This window comes from Mytilus edulis, chromosome 5, assembly GCF_963676685.1.
Source record: "Mytilus edulis chromosome 5, xbMytEdul2.2, whole genome shotgun sequence".
In the NCBI taxonomy this organism is placed as follows: Eukaryota; Metazoa; Mollusca; class Bivalvia; order Mytilida; family Mytilidae; genus Mytilus; species Mytilus edulis.
The window spans coordinates 586612-609150 of NC_092348.1; the positions used below are offsets into that span (position 1 = coordinate 586612).

The 22539-nt window shown below is 31.7% G+C and overlaps 1 protein-coding gene and 1 long non-coding RNA gene across 27 annotated transcripts in view; both read left to right on the top strand.

The window, feature by feature from the left end:
- Window positions 1-22539, top strand: part of LOC139522719 (kinesin-like protein KIF28) — an 81306-nt gene that overhangs the window by 44818 nt on the left and 13949 nt on the right. For 5 of the 26 annotated variants that reach the window (XM_071316200.1, XM_071316212.1, XM_071316204.1 and 2 more), the window contains exons 15-27: window positions 224-324; window positions 753-949; window positions 1517-1662; window positions 3052-3198; window positions 3494-3653; window positions 4810-4830; window positions 7345-7432; window positions 9524-9817; window positions 16891-17166; window positions 17688-17735; window positions 18357-18371; window positions 20561-20728; window positions 21173-21301. In XM_071316200.1, the coding sequence (XP_071172301.1) occupies window positions 224-324; window positions 753-949; window positions 1517-1662; window positions 3052-3198; window positions 3494-3653; window positions 4810-4830; window positions 7345-7432; window positions 9524-9817; window positions 16891-17166; window positions 17688-17735; window positions 18357-18371; window positions 20561-20728; window positions 21173-21301 (1790 nt within the window). Of the gene's footprint in view, window positions 1-223; window positions 325-752; window positions 950-1516; window positions 1663-3051; window positions 3199-3493; window positions 3654-4603; window positions 4625-4809; window positions 4831-7344; window positions 7433-9523; window positions 9818-16890; window positions 17167-17687; window positions 17736-18356; window positions 18372-20560; window positions 20729-21172; window positions 21302-21841; window positions 21893-22539 lie in introns of all 26 variants that reach the window. The other 21 variants (XM_071316195.1, XM_071316205.1, XM_071316209.1 and 18 more) reach the window with 11 other exon arrangements.
- On the top strand, window positions 10603-14830 carry LOC139522718 (uncharacterized). Its single transcript, XR_011664481.1, has 2 exons — window positions 10603-11719; window positions 13554-14830. It is a non-coding gene; the product is annotated as an uncharacterized lncRNA (long non-coding RNA).

The window sequence follows — 22539 nt, forward strand, 5'->3', positions numbered from 1 at the left end:
AGGTAGCAATTTAATTTAATGGAACTATTTATTTAACTTCCTAATGTGTGACATTTAGGGTTTACAAATACGTATATATTTCTTTTTGGAGATTTTTAATTGAAAACAACTTCCAGAAAAAAAAGATATTTTGATTTCCAGCAGGTTTTATGTACAACTAGCATTGCACTTTGTAATTAACTTCACGCATGTCTACATTCATATTAGAATCTTTATTTTAAAGAAGTTGAAAAAATGAGAAAACAAATGGAAGAAGAAATCCGAGCACAGTTATTTGCTAACCAGGAAATGATAGCACAAAATACTCAGAGCTGGGAGGAACAGGTTAGTACAACACATGTTCACTAGGGAGGAGGGTGGGCGAAAATTCCAAGTGAATAATGAAAAACCCAGGTTTATGAAAAAACAAAAAAGAAATCAATTAATGAAAACAAATCACAAAATACTACACACAAAACTAGGAATTGAGCAAAACAAACCATATAAAAGTAGTATAGTGGTCAGTTTCTTCACATGTGGCAACTGTGGTATTGCTCAGGTAAATTCAATAAAAAGTCACATTCACTATATTTTTGTTATTATATACAGCCTTACTTTTGGAAAATATGTACACCTTCCTCATGGGAAGAAAGCATGTTAGCAATTGGTTGTCAAAGTCCTAATCTGGTATTTTCTAATGTTTCACAATTATATTCCTTATGAAATCAAAAATGAATTAAAACTATTACAAATTATTATTGTTATGATTCCAGCTAGCAGCAGCAAGAACGGAGACAGAGAACATCACAGACAATTCAGCTGCTAGGAAGGCTAAAGAACCACATCTGATCAATCTAAATGAGGATCCTATGTTATCTGGGGTCATATGTCATTTCCTGTCTCAGAAAGAGACTACAATAGGACGAAAAGATGCTAAACCTGTACCTAGTATATGTCTTAGTGGTTTAAGGTTAGTGTCAAAGGTCATAGGTTATTTCCCCTTTATTAAGCCTGTACCCATTAATGTCCTAGTGAATTAATGTAAGTGTCAAAGGTTATAGTTTTTGTTTTGTCCCACTATTGAGTTATTTTCTGTGTTATTTCAAAGCAGCTTCTGAAGTTGTATCATGTGTGTTGTGTAACTCTTATTATCTATTATTTGCTGGGCATTTAAGTAAGAGTTTATCACAGACATAACAATTAAAAGCCAAGATTATTATTTTTGTGTATTTTCTTTTTTTGTTTGCTTGATGTCCAGTGGCAAATATTTCATCCATATATATTCAGGATTGTCATAAATCATGAAAATTATAAAAAAAAATAAATAACAGTGTTAAATTGTTTAACCCATTTTACAACTTTTTTTTACAATGACTTTATAATGATTATTTTGTTTACAAATAAAACATAGTACATATTCTAACAATTAATGAAACTTATTTCACAAATTTCTCTCTAGGCAAGGTTATCGCATCTATGAGTTTAATAACTAATCAATTGATACTGTTACCCTCAAAGTATTTGATTTTTATTCCAGTATTCAAAAGCAGCATTCTGTGATATATAACAGTAACGGAACTGTGGAAGTAGAATCAGTGGCTGGTACAGGCTCAAAAACTAAGGTCAATGGTATACCACTACAGGGCAAAAAAGTTTTATGTCATAAAGACAGAGTTCTGTTTGGTAAGTATGCAGGGTCTAAAAATGAGATAAACCACAAAGAGGCAAGAGAAATCTATGTTGTGAAGACATGTATCTTGTTGCTAGTGCTTTGGTACTGATATGATTTCCAACATAATTTTTTTTTTTGCTATAAAGCTTATAGTTTATAAAACAAACTGTCCCTTTGGTATCTTTCGTCCCTCTTTTATATAGTATGTAAACTACATATTCCATCGCAAATTACCTGATTCATGTAAGCATTAAATGTGTTTGATCCTTGACTTAACTTGTATTGCTGATTCTCTATTAAACATGAATCTATGAGTAGGAGTTTGTTTTTTGACTCAGAGTAAGAATATGCCAAATCTAGTTGACTAATTTCTTATGAGGTTTGCTGATATGAAACATTTAACTGTACCTGTTGGTCTTGTAAAAAGCAGGATACATACACATTACATCAATATGGGATCTTCTATATCATAGGTGCTAAAGATGCCAAGGAGTTTATAGTTTCAGGGGAGATAACTGTTTGCATTTTAATAAACAAGGTCTGGTTGGGATAACAAAATCTGGTGACATGAAAATAAAAACTGAAAATAGTGTATAACAAAAATATACAGGATTTTAGGAATATCCTGTGTTTCTATTTAAGCAAAAACATCACACAAAAATTCTGCATTTACAGTGTAATAATGATAAGAAATTGATATTTTTCTTCAGGTTCTAATCATATGTATGTGTTCATCAATCCAATGTTTTACCACAGGTTCTAATCATATGTATGTGTTCATCAATCCAATGTTTTACCACAGGTTCTATTCATATATACGTGTTCATCAATCCAATGTTTTACCACAGGTTCTAATCATATGTATGTGTTCATCAATCCAATGTTTTACCACAGGTTCTAATCATATGTATGTGTTCATCAATCCAATGTTTTACCACAGGTTCTAATCATATGTATGTGTTCATCAATCCAATGTTTTACCACAGGTTCTATTCATATATACGTGTTCATCAATCCAATGTTTTACCACAGGTTCTAATCATATGTATGTGTTCATTATCCCTATGTTTTACCACAGGTTCTAATCATATGTATGTGTTCATCATCCCAATGTTTTACCACAGGTTCTAATCATATGTATGTGTTCATCAATCCAATGTTTTACCACAGGTTCTATTCATATATACGTGTTCATCAATCCAATGTTTTACCACAGGTTCTAATCATATGTATGTGTTCATTATCCCTATGTTTTACCACAGGTTCTAATCATATGTATGTGTTCATCATCCCAATGTTTTACCACAGGTTCTAATCATATGTATGTGTTCATCAATCCAATGTTTTACCACAGGTTCTATTCATATATACGTGTTCATCAATCCAATGTTTTACCACAGGTTCTAATCATATGTATGTGTTCATCAATCCAATGAAGAAGAGTGAAGCTGGAGACGATCTGCCAGCAGAAATCACTTGGGAGTTTGCTCAGAAGGAAATTGCTCAGGTTAAAGGATTTGCTACTGGATCAGCTGGACTGTCCAAAGGTTGGTTTATATATTATTTAGGAATTTGCTCAGAACTAGAAAATGCTCATGAGGTTAAAAGCTTTGTGCTTGTCAGCAGTACTGTCCTTAGTTTACATACAAGTTATAATGGAATATGCTCAGAAAAGTATTTTGAAGGTCAAGAGGTTTCTTTTAATTGACAACAAGTGTGTTTAACTGTCTTATAATGTTTTATTGTCTGCACTAATAAGGAAACTGGTGTTAAATGCTTCATAACTGTTGAGTTTGGTATCAAGTGTCTTTTAGCACTAAGAGTGCTTTGATTTTTCTTCAGATCAGCAAATTGCCCAAGAACAAGTATTAGAAATTCTACCAATGGTATCAGAAGTGAATGCTGTGTCAGAGGAATTAGATAAACATAAATCATTTGAGGTGGTGTTGATCGCCACGGCAGCTACAGATGGATCAGATCTATCTAACAACCAAGGCACAAAGTAAGTACTACGACAGACAGTCATGAAATGAAACTTTTCTACTGAACAAATCATTTAATCTCATCTTTGATCCATCAACCAAATTAGATTTTTCTTTTAAGTATTATTTATTTCATAACTTCACTGTATGAACTCACAAATTGTTGTATTGAAATTTTCTCACTTTATATAGTATACAAAAAAAAAATTTGTAAGCTAGGGCAACATAAACTTCTGATCATTGAAGTATTTATTTGGATGTGAACTGAAAAATCATTAACTCAAAAGTCATATCCCTTGGTTAAAAAAAAACAAAATAAATAGTTAATATGCTTTTTTATGCCCCAGTTGTAGCAGTGGGGGCATTTATATTATTTTACCCTTGTCCATTTGTATGTATGTATGTATGTCCCAAAAAAGATTTCTATTCTCTAACTTTAGTTTGCCTCAACCAAATGTTATGAAACTTATCCACAATGCTTACTACTACAAAACACAGATCAAGTTTGAATTTTGGTGGTGTCACTTTTACAGTTCTAGAGTTATGCTCCTTAACAAATGGAAAAATTGTTATAATTTTCATTTGTTCTCTAACTGAGTTTGCATCAACCAAATGTTATAAAACTTATGCACAATTATTACCAAAAAAACACAGATCAAAATTGAAATTTTGTGGCGTCACTTTTACTGTTCCAGAGTTTTACCCCTTTTGAAAAAAATGCTGAGATATTTGTTTCTGTTCTCTAACTTTAGTTTGCTCGACCTAAATGTTATGAAACATAAACACAATCCTAATTACCACATAACACAGATCATTTTCTAATTTTGATGACACATCTTTTTACAGTTCTAGAGTTATGTCCTTTTACAAATTGAAAAATTGCTGAATTTTTCGTTTTCCTTCTAACTAAAGTTTGCCTCGACTAAATGCTATGAAACTTATTAACAATTAACAATGTTTATTAACACAGAACACAGAACACAGATCTCAGGTACAAATTTTGGCAGTGTCACTTTTACAGTTCTTGAGTTATGTCCCTTTACAATGTTAAATGCAGTCCATGGCATCCTTTGTGTCCAATGGACTCATTCCCCATTTATTATTTTTCTCATATCACTTTTATATATCAATATTGATTATTTACTAATTTTTTTATATATATTATTAAAACAAAAGGAATGCAGATCAAAATGTCAGGTATATAACTCTGTTTAGAAAATATTTTTGTGTGAACAATAATTTATTATACATTAAATACATCTTATACAATATTATTTCATATTTTGGCAAACAGGATTCAGTGTTTATTTATAAGATGTGTTTACTTTATAATAAAAATATATTTTCAGTTTAGACAATGTGTTTTTTTCGTATTATAGAAGTGATTGCTTTTATAGGGTTAAAGTATTAGTTAACATGTCATTAGGCAGTACAGACCCCTTCCTGCTTCCCTGATCAAACAAAACAAAAAAGCTGAACTCGATGGGCTAGTGCCTTTTAACATTATATTAACTTGTTTCTTGTATAAAGTGGTAAACAATAATCTCATTGGAGAGACCATCTTCTAAGTGTCACATGCTGTAAAATACTTGTTTGTGTGTTTTCATGTGTATTCTTTAGTATTTAGAGGAAGTGTTTAACCCTTTTATTTGGAATAAATCTGTCGTATACATTTAGAATTAGTATTTAATATATACTTGATTTCGTTATATCTGTTGTGTGTTTTTGTGTTGTAATCATTGTTTTTTCTTAAAGTAGCACCAATATTATTTTTGTAAAAGGAAAGAGCACAACCAGCCTTGAAGGTGTGTACTCGTTCCTTTTCTAAATCTGGCAGATAAGAATTTAACATTATGTCACAATGAGGGATATTAATATATGTTCATTCCTTAAAAAACTATAACAATGCCAAAAGGCCTTTTGTACTTTTATGGTCTCTAATAGAGAATTGTCTCATTGACAGTCATACCACATCTTCTTTTGTACTTTTATGGTCTCTAATGGAGAATTGTCTCATTGACAGTCATACCACATCTTCTTTTGTACTTTTATGGTCTCTAATGGAGAATTGTCTCATTGACAGTCATACCACATCTTCTTTTGTACTTTTATGGTCTCTAATGGAGAATTGTCTCATTGACAGTCATACCACATCTTCTTTTGTACTTTTATGGTCTTTAATGGAGAATTGTCTCATTGACAGTCATACCATATCTTCTTTTGTACTTTTATGGTCTCTAATGGAGAATTGTCTCATTGACAGTCATACCACATCTTCTTTTGTACTTTTATGGTCTCTAATGGAGAATTGTCTCATTGACAGTCATACCATATCTTCTTTTGTACTTTTATGGTCTCTAATGGAGAATTGTCTCATTGACAGTCATACCACATCTTCTTATAGTCATATTTAAGATAATTCGGAATCTTTGTTATGGTTCAAAATTTGATTCTCTTAATTCTTGAGAAATATACAAGAATGGTCACTATATATATATAAAAAGAAGATGTGGTATGATTGCCAATGAGACAACTGTCCACAAGAGACCAAATGATACAGAAATTAAGAACTATAGGTCACTGTACAGCCTTCAACAATGAGCAAAGCCCATACCACATAGTCAGCTATAAAAGACCTCAATATGACAATGTAAAACAATTCAAATGAGAAAACTAACGGCCTTGCATGTTTACTGATATAAAAGAGTCTGTTTACCTAATAATTACAGATATATCGTGATATAGTTTCAGTTTACCTAATAATTACAGATATATCGTGATATAGTTTCAGTTCTACCTAATAATTACAGATATATCGTGATATAGTTTCAGTTCTACCTAATAATTACAGATATACTGTGATATAGTTTCAGTTCCTACAACATTTTGTGGAGGTAAAAAAAGGAATGAAATAAACTTTGAATGAAAACATGACCTTTATATATAAATGGTTGTGCAATATGTGAATCTGTTTATGTAGTTGCATGCTTTCCTTATTTAGTTCACTGGTTTATTTGAATCTTGATTGTTATTATACACATACAGTTTCATATATATATGCATTATGAATAATTTGAGTTAAAATATAGGTTTAAAAATGAAATTTATCATTCTTATTGTTTGAAATTATATTTATATTGAATATATAATTTTACATACATATTATATATATATATCCTTAGCAAACAAAGAAATGCATCATGCTTTATCAATAATTTTTGTTCAGTTCAATATTATTTAGTATATAGAGAGGATGGAAGACACAGTTTCATGAAAAAGCTTGAAATTTAACATATGTAGCATGTTTCACAATGTACATTGTGTAGAAATTAATTTCCATTGAAAAAAAACAATAACACTGATGACAAAAAGATGGACACTGTTTTTGTGTGATTGTAGTACTGCAATATTTATATAGAGAATGGTGAATAAAACATGGAACTAAAAATACATAAAGACATCTAAAGAGATCGTACAGGCTTTTACAGATAATCAGATGATAATACAATATGATAATATAGATTGATTACCCAGTTATAAACAAAATCCTTGATCCTTGCTGTTACAAACTGTTAAGTCTTTTTGTCGTCTTCAAACATTTGAAATAAAGTTTTTTTTTCATATATGTCCAGATTCCATATAGTATACGTCTTTATATTCAGAATTTTATACAATGTAGTGATTTATGTTCATTGTTATTTTGTTATTCAGAGTGATGGTAAAAATGAAGAATTTACTGAATGGTAACACATGGCTATGGGAACGTGGTAAATTTATGAACAGGAGATATTTGATACAGGTATGTGCCATGTTTTGAGGGGTTTTACATGCTAGAATATGGAGGGGTTTAATATTCTTGAATGTGAGGGGGACTAACATGCTTGAGTGTTTCTCATTTTTCATTTATATATAGGTTAGACTGTTGGTTTTCATGCTTGAATTGTGTTACACTAGTAATTTTTGGGGCCCTTTATAGCTTGCTGTTCGGTGTAAGCCAAAGCTCTGTGTTTAAGGCCTTACCTCGATGTATAATGGTTTACTTTTATAAATTGTTACTTGGATGGAGAGTTGTCTCATTGGCACTCATATAACCTTGGACAGTAGTGTAACAACACTATACATTTATTTCAAGTGCCTGAGGGAGATATGAAGATTTGTTCACCCAAGAATATTCATATTTCACATTTAGCGCTTTTGCCCGATATACATATTGATAAACAGTACGGACAAACATTTAATATTTAATTAGTCCTTTTGTTTTAACTTCTGGAATAAATTTGAACACCATAATGATATTTGCTAAAGCTATTTAGAAAATAGGAAGTTCAAGATGCTATGTACATAAACTGTGCGTAACATTACACGATTTAGTCCCGACAAGTCAGTGGGGAATATGATACTCAGAGGTGATTATGAAGTTTTGTTTGACGTCACTTGTGAACGTTTCAACCAATCAAATGTTGATTTCACTATCAAAATCAACATGCAGTGGAATAAAATATGATAACAAACTATAAAAGATCAGTAGGCTATGTTTTTCTTTTTATGCCTCACCTACGATAGTAGAGGGGCATTATGTTTCCTGGTCTGTGCGTCCTTCCGTCTGTGCGTCCTTCCGTCTGTCCGTCCGTCTGTTCGTCCGTCCGTCCCATTTCAGGTTAAAGTTTTTGGTCAACTTGAAACTTAGTACACATGTTCCTTATGATATGATCTTTCTTATTTTAAAACAAAATAAATCTTTTGACCCCATTTTCATGGTCCACTGAACATAGAAATTAAAAGTGTGAGTTTCAGGTTAAAGTTTTTGGTCAAGGTAGTTTTCATGTCTACCTGTGCGAATTTCAAACGCGCAATTTTCACCAGTACTCTAAACCCTCCTTCCTTGATGGGTGCATTTTACATAGACAAATAAAATCGTATAATGTAATCAAAATGAGGATGTTAATTTGATGTATGCCTTTTTGTGCTTCTTCGTTACATTTGTTGTTTTTATAGTGATTAAGATGATAACACAATGTTGACTGCTGTACCCCTATTTTTGACATTTTTACCTATTATGTCTGTTTGTTTTGTTCACGCATCGGTGACAATATAATGGAATTTGATGCGACTGTCATACAAGTGAGAGGTTTAGCTAGCTATAAAACCAGGTTCAATCCACCATTTTCTACATTTGAAAATGCCTGTACCAAGTCAGGAATATGACAGTTCTTGTCCATTCATTTTTGATGCGTTTTGTTATTTGATTTTGCCATGTAATTATGGACTTTCCGAATTGATTTTCCTCCGAGTTCAGTATTTTTGTGATTTTACTTTTCAATGAAGTTAAAGTCCAATCAACTTGAAACTTAGTACACATGTTCCCTTTTGGTTGATCAATTTACTTTTAAGGCCAAATTAGATTTTTTTACCCAATTTCACGGTCCATTGAACATGGAAAATGATAATGCGAGTGGGGCATCCGTGTACTTTGGACACATTCTTGTTTACCAATATGTCGTAAGCCTGAATTATGGTATTGCAATACATGTTAAGTTTTTATTGATTGATTACAAATTCAATGTTGTTACAGATAAAACAATATTCAAATACCTAATCTCAATTTTAACCTTTAAAAATAAGTTTACACAAATGATGGATATTATAAGCTTACATGGATGGTATCTAAATATACTGGATCTTAAAAACAACATCACCATAAATATTAGGTTGTCATATTCTGTTTATATTTACTACAGGTACAGTCGTAACTTCCAAGACAAATGTAATAAAATTGAGAATGGAAATGGGGAATGTGTCAAAGAGACAACAACCCGCCCAAATAAAAAACAACAGCAGAGGGTCACCTCTTACGTCAAACTTACTTATTTGTATTTTTTAACATTTACAGGAATTATATCAGCGCTTCTTGGACGGAGAAGATGTATCTAAAGTACCAAAAGAAGAGGATCCATTCTGGGAGCCAACAGAAGACGTACTAATAGGGACCGCTAATGTGTTCTTACAATCACTTTGTTATGCTTTAGATTTTGACGACAAAGTGTTGATAACAGACTATAAAGGTCAAGAAGAAGGTTATTTATATGTTCATGTGACCCCCTGTGCAGCCAATGGGAAGCCATTAGATGAAGAATCATTTGTAGAAGATCCTAAAGATCTGTTGAGTAAACCGTATAATTTTAAGGTAATTATAAATGACAGGAGATTTAGAATATCCATCAATGAGACAGCAACCCAATTTAAAAAATTGACTTAAAGACTTTCAGAGAAAAACATACAGTTTTCTATAATAGACTGTCTATACAATATCTCCAGGTCTAAATCATCCTGTCTATAAAAGTAGTGAACACATTTAAATAGAAATGAAGAAAATAGTAAAATTACAAAATCACCGGACTCTGAGGAAAAGTTAAAACTGAAAGTCCCTAATCAAATGACACAATCAAAAGCTCAAACATATCAAATGGCACTTTCATATGTAGAAAGTAAAATATTAAACCTGGTTTTATAGCTAGCTAAACCTCTCACTTGATTAGGGACTTTCCAAATGAATTTTCCTCAGAGTTCAGTATTTTTGTGATTTTACTTTTTGTATGATAGTTGCATCAAATCTATTGTATTGAAAGCTTTTACCACAGCACCAAAGTTATAAAACTTTCAGGAACTAACAGTCCACTAGGAATTGTGCTGACCCAGTTGTAGTTACTTCATATGTGATAATCTTCATCTCTGATGCTAAACAAGATGATTAAGTTTAGAATGTGTACATTATGATAATTTAGTTTACAATGTGTACATTATCTTATTAAGTTTACAATGTGTACATTATCATATTAAGTTAACAATGTGTATACACAATACAATGTATCTGTTATCAATGATTTCAGCAGGCAGGTATCTAGTCTATTCTTAGGCAATTACATAACATCTATTTTTAGCTTAGTAGGAATAGTGCCCTAGAGGGGGGTTAGAGTGTTGTTGATGAATTGAGAGGAAGCATCGTTGTATTTGATGCATTACAATCAGTTATTATTTACTGTTTTCGAACCATATTCGAAATTGTGTTTTTTTTTTTTTTATGTTAACGGATATTGACATGGATATACGTTTCTTTGGAATAGTGATTGGATATTGTTCATTTGATTGAGTAATTATTATCACTTCAATATCACTTTCCAAGTGCGTGCTATGGGTACGCGCCCAGGTAAACACAGATAATCGTATTATGATCTTTAATATTTCGAAACTGGATTAACTCTTCTTGTAGAGTTGAGAACAAGAACATAGATGTCCAGCTCACGCTATGAGATGACTGATTGACTTTATTTCGATATCGAGACATTCGGCCATGACAGCATTTTCAAGTGCGCGATCCCACAATGCAACGCATATATGTAAACAATAACAATAATTGGAATAGAACCACGATTGAGTAGACTAAGTGTGTAAATGTTCGTTCAATATTTTAATACACATCTTGATTAATTACATAATTGTTTGTCAGCATTTTCCAAAATGTCAGTATCATTACAAGTTTCCCGTACTTTATGCCCGCCAGTTTTATCGCTATGTCGACGGCATTCAATATTCCATAAACACTACGTTTGAACTCATGCTATATCAGTATACACACTAGCTATGTATACACATTCCATTTGCCTTAATGCTTAATTTCTTTGATAAGCAGCCGATAAGCATGTTTCTACCGCCCAGGATCAGGAGTCAGTGATCGTATACATGATACATATACGATTTGTTATGGTTATTATGCAGAACCACTGCCTCTGGTGGATACTTTGCTTCAACGTAGAATATATAGTTCCAGATTAGTCCTTACAATGTATTAATTCCGCAGTTCTTCACCACTAGCCTAAGGACACTGAGGGAACGCTTAGATCATACAGAACACTTCGGGTTTACCAGATACTAGTATACAGTATTATCATATACTACCGCAGAGTAGGGTGTGAAGAGCAGCATGGAGATTCGACGACACGTATACTCAAGCACGTATATGTCTGAACTTCTTAAGGATACACAACTGAATGTATTGTATTGGTGGAAACTTTGCCTTTGTTAAGTATAAGTAATATTTTTTATTTTTAGTGATAAGCAAAACATACATTTGTAATAACAGCAGATACATACATGTATATAAATAAGTAATACTATGTATTAATGTCTCATATTTTAGCACATACATTTTTGTAGTATCAAACGGTATCTCTATCTCTATTCTAGATTGTTCCACACCGACAGAGATCTCTTCAGGTTAACATTTCGTACAATATAGTATGAATTTATATTTACATGTATATGTACATTGTATGTATTATATTTCAGCACATACATGTAGTACAGAAGCAACAGTATTTATCATGTTCATATTGCTATTATAGATTGCTACATGTACATGTATCTCTATTCTAGATTATTCTACACCTTCCAGGAAATTTCTCAGTCATATGTATTTATTTTATATGTATGATATTTCATCACTTAGCACAGTTTTTATCATATTTATATTTATTCCTGAGTGTTCCACAACCGGCCTGGATCTTTCAGGTGTATATTTCGTACGGTATATTAGGAATTATATGATTTAAATGTATATATATTTCAGCACATAGTACATGAAGCACACAGTTTTTTATCATGTTCATATCACTATTCCATTTGCTATCTCTATACTAGATTATTTTACACATTCCAGGATCTCCCAAGATGGACATTTCTCAGTATAGTTATGCATACATGTATGTACTTATTTTATATGTATTATATTTCAGCACATAGTACATGTAGCACACAGTATTTATCATGTTTATATCTTTAGTCTAGATTGCTCCACACATGCAGGGATCTCCTCAGGTGTACATTTCATACAGTACAGTTACATATATTATATTTCAGGTCGTACCTGCTGGATCGCTCCAGGTCATTCATTCTCTTTATGTATATTGTATGTATTGTACTACGCCTGCTGGATCCCCACAGGTCGTACTACCCCTGCTGGATCGCCACAGGTCATTCATTCTCTTTATGTATACTGTACTACACCTGCTGGATCGCCACAGGTCATTCTATTTATGTATACTGTACTACACCTGCTGGATCGCCACAGGTCATTCTATCTATTTATGGGTATTGTACTACGCCTGCTAGATTGCCACAGGTCATTCTTTCTTATTATGTATATTGTACTACATCTCCTGGATCTCCACAGGTTATTTTATTTATGTATATTGTACTACGCCTGCTGGATAGCCACAGGTTATTTTATTTATGTGTATTGTACTACGCCTGCTGGATCGCCACAGGTTATTTTATTTATGTGTATTGTACTACGCATGCTGGATCGCCACAGGTCGTACTACCCCTGCTAGATTGCCACAGGTCATTCATTCTCTTTATTTCTCAGTATAGTAATGCATACATGTATGTATTTATTTTATATGTATTATATTTCAGCACATAGTACATGTAGCACACAGTATTTATCATGTTTATATCTTTAGTCTAGATTGCTCCACACATGCAGGGATCGCTCCAGGTGTACATTTCATACAGTACAGTTATATATATTATATTTCAAGTCGTACTTGCTGGATCGCTCCAGGTCATTCATTCTCTTTATGTATATTGTACTACACCTGCTGGATCGCCACAGGTCGTATTGTACCTGCTGCATCGCCACAGATCATTCATTATCTTTATGTATACTGTACTACGCCTGCTGGATCGCCACAGGTTAATTTATTTATGTGTATTGTACTACGCCTGCTGGATTGCCACAGGTCATATTATCTTTTATTATGTATTAATGTGTTATATTTAACTCAGCCAGTATTTCCACTTAGACCCTCTTGTTTAAGGATTACTAAGACTTCCCAGGTTGTTTCTTTTCTTTTATTTTACAGGAAAATAAAGATACAGATACAGATATTAAAACCTTCGTTTTTCGGATGAAGACTTCAGAACTTTATAGCACCGTTATATATGAGAAAACAATACCTGATGCCTGCCTTCATATATAGTATAATGTGTTAGACAACAGTTCAACTTTTGTTTATTTTAACCTATCGTTTTCGGATGCAGAATTCAGAACTATTAAGCACTAGATATGAGGATAGCAATATCTTGATGCAGACTTCAGAACTATATAGCACCGGAATATATAAGGAGGACGATACCTTGATTCATGCATTCATAGTCAATGTGTCAGAACTACAGTCACACTTCTTTAAACATTAAACGCAAGAATTTTAACTACATGTATGTAAGACAGATTTATTTTTTCCGTCTGGGTTAGAGAGAAGTGATTACTGTGATCACTCTTTCAGAACTATTAGAGGGTTTGTTCTAAAGCACAACAGAAAGGTGTTGTTTTTGAAATTATTGTATTGTTAATGTAATTTTTTTTAATTTTTTTTTTTTTTCTTACATTTGTATTTGCTAGCATTATTATTTCTTGGGGGCTTTCATTCTTTCATTTTATGAACTCATTTCATTTGGCTTTTAATTCCAGGGGAATCATACTCCCCCAATTCAATAATACATCAGATAGGTTAATTCCTGTCGAGGAACAAATTGTATTTTAAGTAGTATTTTTACTACGCTGGGATCGCCCAGGAGCAATTAGGTTCATTCCTGTCGAGGAATGTAGGTTCATTCCTGGGGATCGCCCCAGGAAACACATAGGCTCATTCCTGGGGGTCGCCCCAGGAAACACATAGGTTCATTCCTGGGGAACGCCCCAGGAAACACATAGGCTCATTCCTGGGGATCGCCCCAGGAAACACATAGGTTCATTCCTGGGGATCGCCCCAGGAAACACATAGGTTCATTCCTGGGGATCGCCCCAGGAAACACATAGGCTCATTCCTGGGGATCGCCCCAGGAAACACATAGGTTCATTCCTGGGGATCGCCCCAGGAACATTTTTTACTAATCGCTTATTTTTTATTTTTCTCATATTTTGATAAGTTTTGAATTTATTTTCTCATATTTTGAATAGTTTGAAATGTTTATTTCAATTCTCTTAAGGGAATGAGTAGCCCCCAGAAAGCCAATAATGTATTATATAGTTTGTCATACAATGTAGAAAGATATGTACTGTTATGATACAGTTTATTTTAATATTTAGTTATCGTTTTAGTATGTTTTGATATTTTAATAATAAAACATATATCTTAAATTGTGTTGTGTATAAAAGGAAATTTGATTTATTAAATTATAGTTTATACACAATACAATGTATCTGTTATCAATGATTTCAGCAGGCAGGTATCTAGTCTATTCTTAGGCAATTACATAACATCTATTTTTAGCTTAGTAGGAATAGTGCCCTAGAGGGGGGTTAGAGTGTTGTTGATGAATTGAGAGGAAGCATCGTTGTATTTGATGCATTACAATCAGTTATCCCACCCACCAGCCCCAACTTCACCTGTGCATTAACTGGGTATTTAGCTTACGTGATAGGTATGATATGGATGTACATGTATTAAAATATGTAAAATTTTAAAGGTGTTACTCTAAGTTACAGTCAGACCAATATTGTGTAATTCTGACTGCAAGTTCTTGCTATTTCTGTTTAAGAATATTCATACAGTTGTTTAGTTTGTTATATTTTCATTCAAGCTAAAGTGTTTTCATGCTATGCGTTCCTGCGAAGTAAAAATATATCATCTATAAAATTGAAGTTATAGAAAGAGTGATTTGAAATTGCTATATGACATGTTATATTTTCTTCATATATCTTGTTTGTTAGTTTATATATATTAATATTTATTCATCTCTTGTTTAGGGGCTACTCATATGGAAATGATATGTGCCTTTTCTTTTTAATTCCAGGGGAATCATACTCCCCCAATTCAATAATACATCAGATAGGTTAATTCCTGTCGAGGAACAAATTGTATTTTAAGTAGTATTTTTACTACGCTGGGATCGCCCAGGAGCAATTAGGTTCATTCCTGTCGAGTAATGTAGGTTCATTCCTGGGGATCGCCCCAGGAAACACATAGGCTCATTCCTGGGGGTCGCCCCAGGAAACACATAGGTTCATTCCTGGGGAACGCCCCAGGAAACACATAGGCTCATTCCTGGGGATCGCCCCAGGAAACACATAGGTTCATTCCTGGGGATCGCCCCAGGAACATTTTTTACTAATCGCTTATTTTTTATTTTTCTCATATTTTGATAAGTTTTGAATTTATTTTCTCATATTTTGAATAGTTTGAAATGTTTATTTCAATTCTCTTAAGGGAATGAGTAGCCCCCAGAAAGCCAATAATGTATTATATAGTTTGTCATACAATGTAGAAAGATATGTACTGTTATGATACAGTTTATTTTAATATTTAGTTATCGTTTTAGTATGTTTTGATATTTTAATAATAAAACATATATCTTAAATTGTGTTGTGTATAAAAGGTAATTATAAATGACAGGAGATTTAGAATATCCATCAATGAGACAGCAACCCAATTTAAAAAATTGACTTAAAGACTTTCAGAGAAAAACATACAGTTTTCTATAATAGACTGTCTATACAATATCTCCAGGTCTAAATCATCCTGTCTATAAAAGTAGTGAACACATTTAAATAGAAATGAAGAAAATAGTAAAATTACAAAATCACCGGACTCTGAGGAAAAGTTAAAACTGAAAGTCCCTAATCAAATGACACAATCAAAAGCTCAAACATATCAAATGGCACTTTCATATGTAGAAAGTAAAATATTAAACCTGGTTTTATAGCTAGCTAAACCTCTCACTTGATTAGGGACTTTCCAAATGAATTTTCCTCAGAGTTCAGTATTTTTGTGATTTTACTTTTTGTATGATAGTTGCATCAAATCTATTGTATTGAAAGCTTTTACCACAGCACCAAAGTTATAAAACTTTCAGGAACTAACAGGCCACTAGGAATTGTGCTGACCCAGTTGTAGTTACTTCATATGTGATAATCTTCATCTCTGATGCTAAACAAGATGATTAAGTTTAGAATGTGTACATTATGATAATTTAGTTTACAATGTGTACATTATCTTATTAAGTTTACAATGTGTACATTATCATATTAAGTTAACAATGTGTACAAAGTTAACAATGTGTACATTATGATAATTTATTTTACAATGTGTACATTATCTTAATAAGTTTACAATGTGTACATTATCATATTAAGTTTACAATGTGTACCTTATCATATTAAGATTACAATGTGTAAATGTACATTTTGTTATGTTGTAGGTGACAGTTAACAAGGCAGAGATCAACAAAGTTCGTTTTTCTAAAGGAATCAATGTCAAATATTCTGTTAAAGTGGAAAGTAAGGGAGACAGTGTAGAAACACCTACAATGAAAAATACATTAACTCCAGAGTTCAAACATTTTAAAGTCATTCAAATTACTAAGTTAAAGAAGAAACATTTAGAATTTTTTGAGACTAAATCAATTTGTTTTCATGTTTATGGGACACAAGAAGACACAGTTCCTGACCCCAAACTTCTCAAGCTCACCACCAGGGTAAGTGCATGTATTATAGGTTTATTTTGTAATCAAAATATTTAATTTTACTAGATAGAATTAAACATTGTAAACTTATACATATACCATAAACAAAGCAACAGTTTTTTTTTAAACATAAAATATGATATTAATGTATAATATAGTAAATATACAGCCACTACAATCTAATTAATGTTGTTTTTTTGTTTACCTAAATAGAAATTAGGGACAGGTGGGAAGCCATCAAGTGGTCAATTGAACAGAGAGGTCTTATTCTCTAAATTTGATATTATGATTATGGCCAAATGCATCTGATGGAAACAAATTCCATTGTCGGTGTGTGACATAAATCCTTTATTTGTACTTCCCCTAAAACCCATTGAAATAACAGGAGAAGACAAATAGAATTAGATATTTGTCAAGGAAAATGACAGAAATAATAGATTGAATTTTGAAAATTAGAGACATGAACCTACATACCACCTGATATAGAAATCAAAGGGAGATAATTTATAAGAAGTTTTAACATGAATTTACAGGATCTGAATCATATACATAAGGAAAATCCTTCCCAGTTAAAATACGAGGTAAATGATTGGTCACTGAGTGATAATAGTCACTGGGTGCTGAGGGTTACAGTGTGTGGTTATATAACAATGGAGTGCTGGCATATCTATATATAAAATAGGGGAACAAATTTTAATTTGAATTTCTGTTTCATAAATGAATTATATGTGATTTCTTTAAAATTGTAAATCACTGTGTGTGTGTTTATATAGCAATGGAGTGGTGAAATATAAATACTAATTTTAAATGTGGAAAAATAAATAATTTAGATTTCTGTTTTATAAGTTTAAATGAAATGGGATTTCTTAAGAATTGTAAATCATCAACTGCTGGTTGATTTAGTGTGTGTTTTGAGTTATATAATAATTAAGTGGTCGTTTGAAACAAAATTTGATAAATAATGACATAAAAAAAGTCATTGAAAAAATTAGGATTTTAGATTTCGAAAAAAAACTTAATTGAAATGAAAAATCTTCTGTTTAAATAAAGGAAATTTTATGAAAAGAGTATACAAACAGTAAATGTACATGGATGATATGAAAATAAAAATAACTATCAAAGCAAACGGCATTGTGATAATGTAGGTCTTTTGAATAGTGAATGAGTAATAAAATAAATTTTGCACTTGTGTATGTTTTCAGGAGATGAGACAATTGGCAAGCTTTTTTTAGTTTGTGTGTACACACTGTCGTGCATTAAACATTTATTTATATACTGCTTCACTGAATGCTTCAACCAAGGTTTACAGCTAATTGATCAGGAAGGACTTCGATATAAATGTCTGCCTGCGTTAAATGACACAAATATTTTGCTCTGCCGTTGTTTCCTCCCTTTTCATAAAAAAGTAGAAATAATACTACATCTCTGAAACATTTGCTACCCAGATTTAAAAAAAGGATTTTTATAATATCAGTCTTGCTTATTTCAGACTTTTCCTAAATTCTGTCTGCCCTTTGCAAAATTTGGAAGCCTTGACCTTCAACCAACCACTTTTCGGGAACTCTGTTGTTTTCGAAATACCTTTCATTAATTTTTGTGCTATTTTCACATTGCTTGATCTGTTTAAGAAACAAATATTTCTCCTCACTAGTGACATAACTGTTCTCAGCAAATTATTGGTCGAAATTTAATTATGACGTCAAATTTTCGTAGTTTCTTCTGAAATTTCCTATTGTGTGTTATGAAAAAGAATGAAACTTTCTGCAAATCTTTGAAAAGGCAGGACAAAATCATTAGAGAAACAGATTCCACTACTATTTACATGTCTACTATGCTATTTCTGCACTTTCAACAGTTAAATTTTAATTATCTAAAAAGCTCAGCAAGCGCCTCGCACTATTAAAATTTAGCTGTCGTGATAGGAGAAATATCACAGCACACTAATGTGACAGTTGTGGAATCTAAATGACACAGGACTTCATTATTTCCCTTTTTTCCCCAAATATAGACTTGACTATATGATGTGTTTTTTTCTCATTGTTGAATGATGTATAGTGCCCTATTGTTGCTTACATACATATCAATTGAACTCAGGTGGAGAGTTGTCTCATTGATAATCATACCAGATAAGTGGTAAAGGGAGAGTTCTCTGTAACATTTTAAATGGATGAATTATTGATATCGGTTTTACTGTTTTATCTGTGACACCAACTGTCCTTTCTATTTTTTATTATTATATAAAAGTTAGCTTGGTCATTCTATTGTGTTTCGATTTTTGCACTTTAATTTCTTTTTTCTTACTTCACAGACATTATATTGCATCACTAGTGTATGTAATTTTACTGTTAGATAACTCCTTTTGTGTTTTATCTCCAACATGTTTTATTCCTGTACAATACAATTTTATGTTAAATTTCTGATTGAATAATTTCTGTAATGACATTACACAAAAATGTATTTGGGAAAATATAAAAATTTGAAATTTCTGAATTTCATATTTTAATATTTTCCCAAAATTTCCCTAATTTCATATTTTCATATTTTCCCAAATTTCCAAATTTCATATTTTCATATTTTCCAAAATTTCCCAAATATCTGAATTTCAACATTATACTGGTAAAAGAGGCTCCTTTGGATTCGACTTATGGAATAATTTACTTATACGATTATGAAAGTAGATTTATTATAAATGTTCATGTATGTCAATTAGACAGTAACCCAGCATCAAAGAAAGATGTCTTCACTTCATGTTAACCTTTAAATCCGCCTTGGTCGTTACCAGTTGTGGTTAACTAACAGCAATTACCAATAACTTACCAAAACTGCTGCAATTAATGAGTGGATTTGTAAAATAAATAATCCTTGGTGTGTTTTGAGATTGTGGGTTTAGTACTCATTGAAGATGAATGAAATACATAGATTACTTACAATGTAAACTTGTAATGCTGATTTAACAGTCAGTTTTATTGCATGTTAACCATCTGTTAAAAAAAAGTAGAATCTTTATACACTAAATGAAGTGAGATTTAATGAATGTTCATGATTATTACACACAATGTTTATAATTGCACACAATGTAGAAACTTTGAAAAAGTATTGCACACAATGTACGGCTTTGAAAAAAAAATGCATACCATGTAGGAACTTTGAAAAAGTCATTGCTCACAATGTAAACAGTTTAATAATGAGAATTATTGATTTTTTTTTACATAAAAAAAAATTTGAATCTAGCAGCAACATGAATGAATCAAGTTTGCTTTATTTTCTTTTCAAAAAATGTATTTTGTACACACATTACACAAACAAAATCAATACAGGGTTTTGACTTAGCAAAGCATATATCTGAAATCTGAAAGTTTGTAAATTCACTGGAGAACCTAGTAATGAGAATTATTTTTGTCTTCAGGAATTACGACAGATGGACTCTATGGAGCACGGTAATCCTCAGAATTCTGTACGGAGGAATACTATATTTAGTGCAGAGACAATGTCCGATCAGTCTCATCTGAAAACAGAAGTTGTACTTCTACAACGCAAATATGAACGACTTCAACAGAAGGAAAGAAGAATGCAGGTATTAATAAACAAAAAGTTGTGAAATTATCCTAAATGTCTTTGTTTCGGTACAAAACAGTTTTTTACACATTTATAAGCTTCTACAATCTATAAAATAAAAAGAATTGTGGGTATATATCATTCAAGTTTATTTTAGATTATGATGTCATGCATATTTATAACAAAGCTTATGGAAAATGAATAAGTATAATTACAGAAATATATCTTGACCACAAATCATTTAAAATATTTCTTAATGAAGATGTGTTTACTTCAAAGGTTTTCAATGGGAAACAGTGTTTAATAAGATTGAAGATTTTCTTTCGGATAAAATTTGAAAATATGAAATTTTAAGTTTAAATAATCATAAAGATAATTAGTGTATAAATAAATCATCATGAATTGTGTGAATGTTTGGACAAAATTATAAACAGCATTCATCATGTTTATTGTGTGTTCTTAGCAAATATGTGAAGACTGGAAAAACAAGCCAGAGGAAGAGAAACAATTTGAGCCTTTTTACCGAACTGTATCAGCAGTAGCCTATAGTACTGGTACCAGACTAAGGACCAGAGTACAGCTTCTCAACTCGGTAATTATAAAACTTTATCTGCAGATCAGACAGTACAAAATTTTTTATGAGAACATTTACCTCGCTTTTCTTCATAAAAATATAAATGTTTATAATTTTTGAACTCTTGTGATCAAAACATGGCTTAGATAAAGGAGGTATGGTTCATACTTCTGTTTCATCCTGACAATGTAGCGCTGGATGTTTAACATCCATCTATCCTGTATATTGGGTCTTATTTTGTAATAGTTATCTCCCATTTGTTAAATATTCTTAAACAATTATTATGTAAACAGAAATAAATACAAATTGATATGAAATAAATCTTTTTTTATTCAGCGGTAGTATATTATCTAGAAATTTTCTCTTTTGGACCTTAGATATCAATCATTTATAGGAGAGAAAAAAATAAAAATATCACTGTATGCCATTTCCAACATATTGTATAGAAGTTACATGCTTGAAAATACTATATTTCCAAATGATAAAATAACAAATAGATGACATGAAAACAATATGTAATGTTTGAAATGTTCCATGTAGACATAAGTTGTTTTACAGGTTCTACGCTTACAACAATCATCTAAAGACAAAACATCTAATCATCCAAATGTAAGATTGGTTTGAGGTTTAATGGCATCAGTTTAACATGAAGAGGGTTTGTCAGGGAATCTATCAAATACCCATATAATATTTGTTGATATATTTATTTGTTCAATTTGATTTTATTTTTATAATATTTTTTATTTTTGAAAAAGTGAGGAAAAGACGACAGTATTGTGATGTTGTTTATAATTATTTTTTCATTTCATAGTTTGATTATGATAGTTTTTATACGACCGCAAAAATTAAAAATTTTTGGTCGTATATTGGTATCACGTTGGGGTCGTCTTCTGCGTCGTCGTCGTCGTCCGAATACTTTTAGTTTTCGCACTAACTTTAGTAAAAGTGAATAGAAATCTATGAAATTTTAACACAAGGTGTATGACCACAAAAGGAAGGTTGGGATTGAATTTGGGAGTTGAGGTCTGAACAGTTTAGGAATTAGGGGCCAAAAAGGGGCCAAAGTAAGCATTATTCTTGGTTTTCGCACCATAACTTTAGTATAAGTAAATAGAAATCTATGAAATTTAAACACAAGGTTCATGACCACTAAAGGAAGGTTGGGTTTGATTTTGGGAGTTTTGGTCCCAACAGTTTAGAAATAAGGGGCCCAATGGGTCCAAAATTGAACTTTGTTTGATTTCATCAAAAATTGA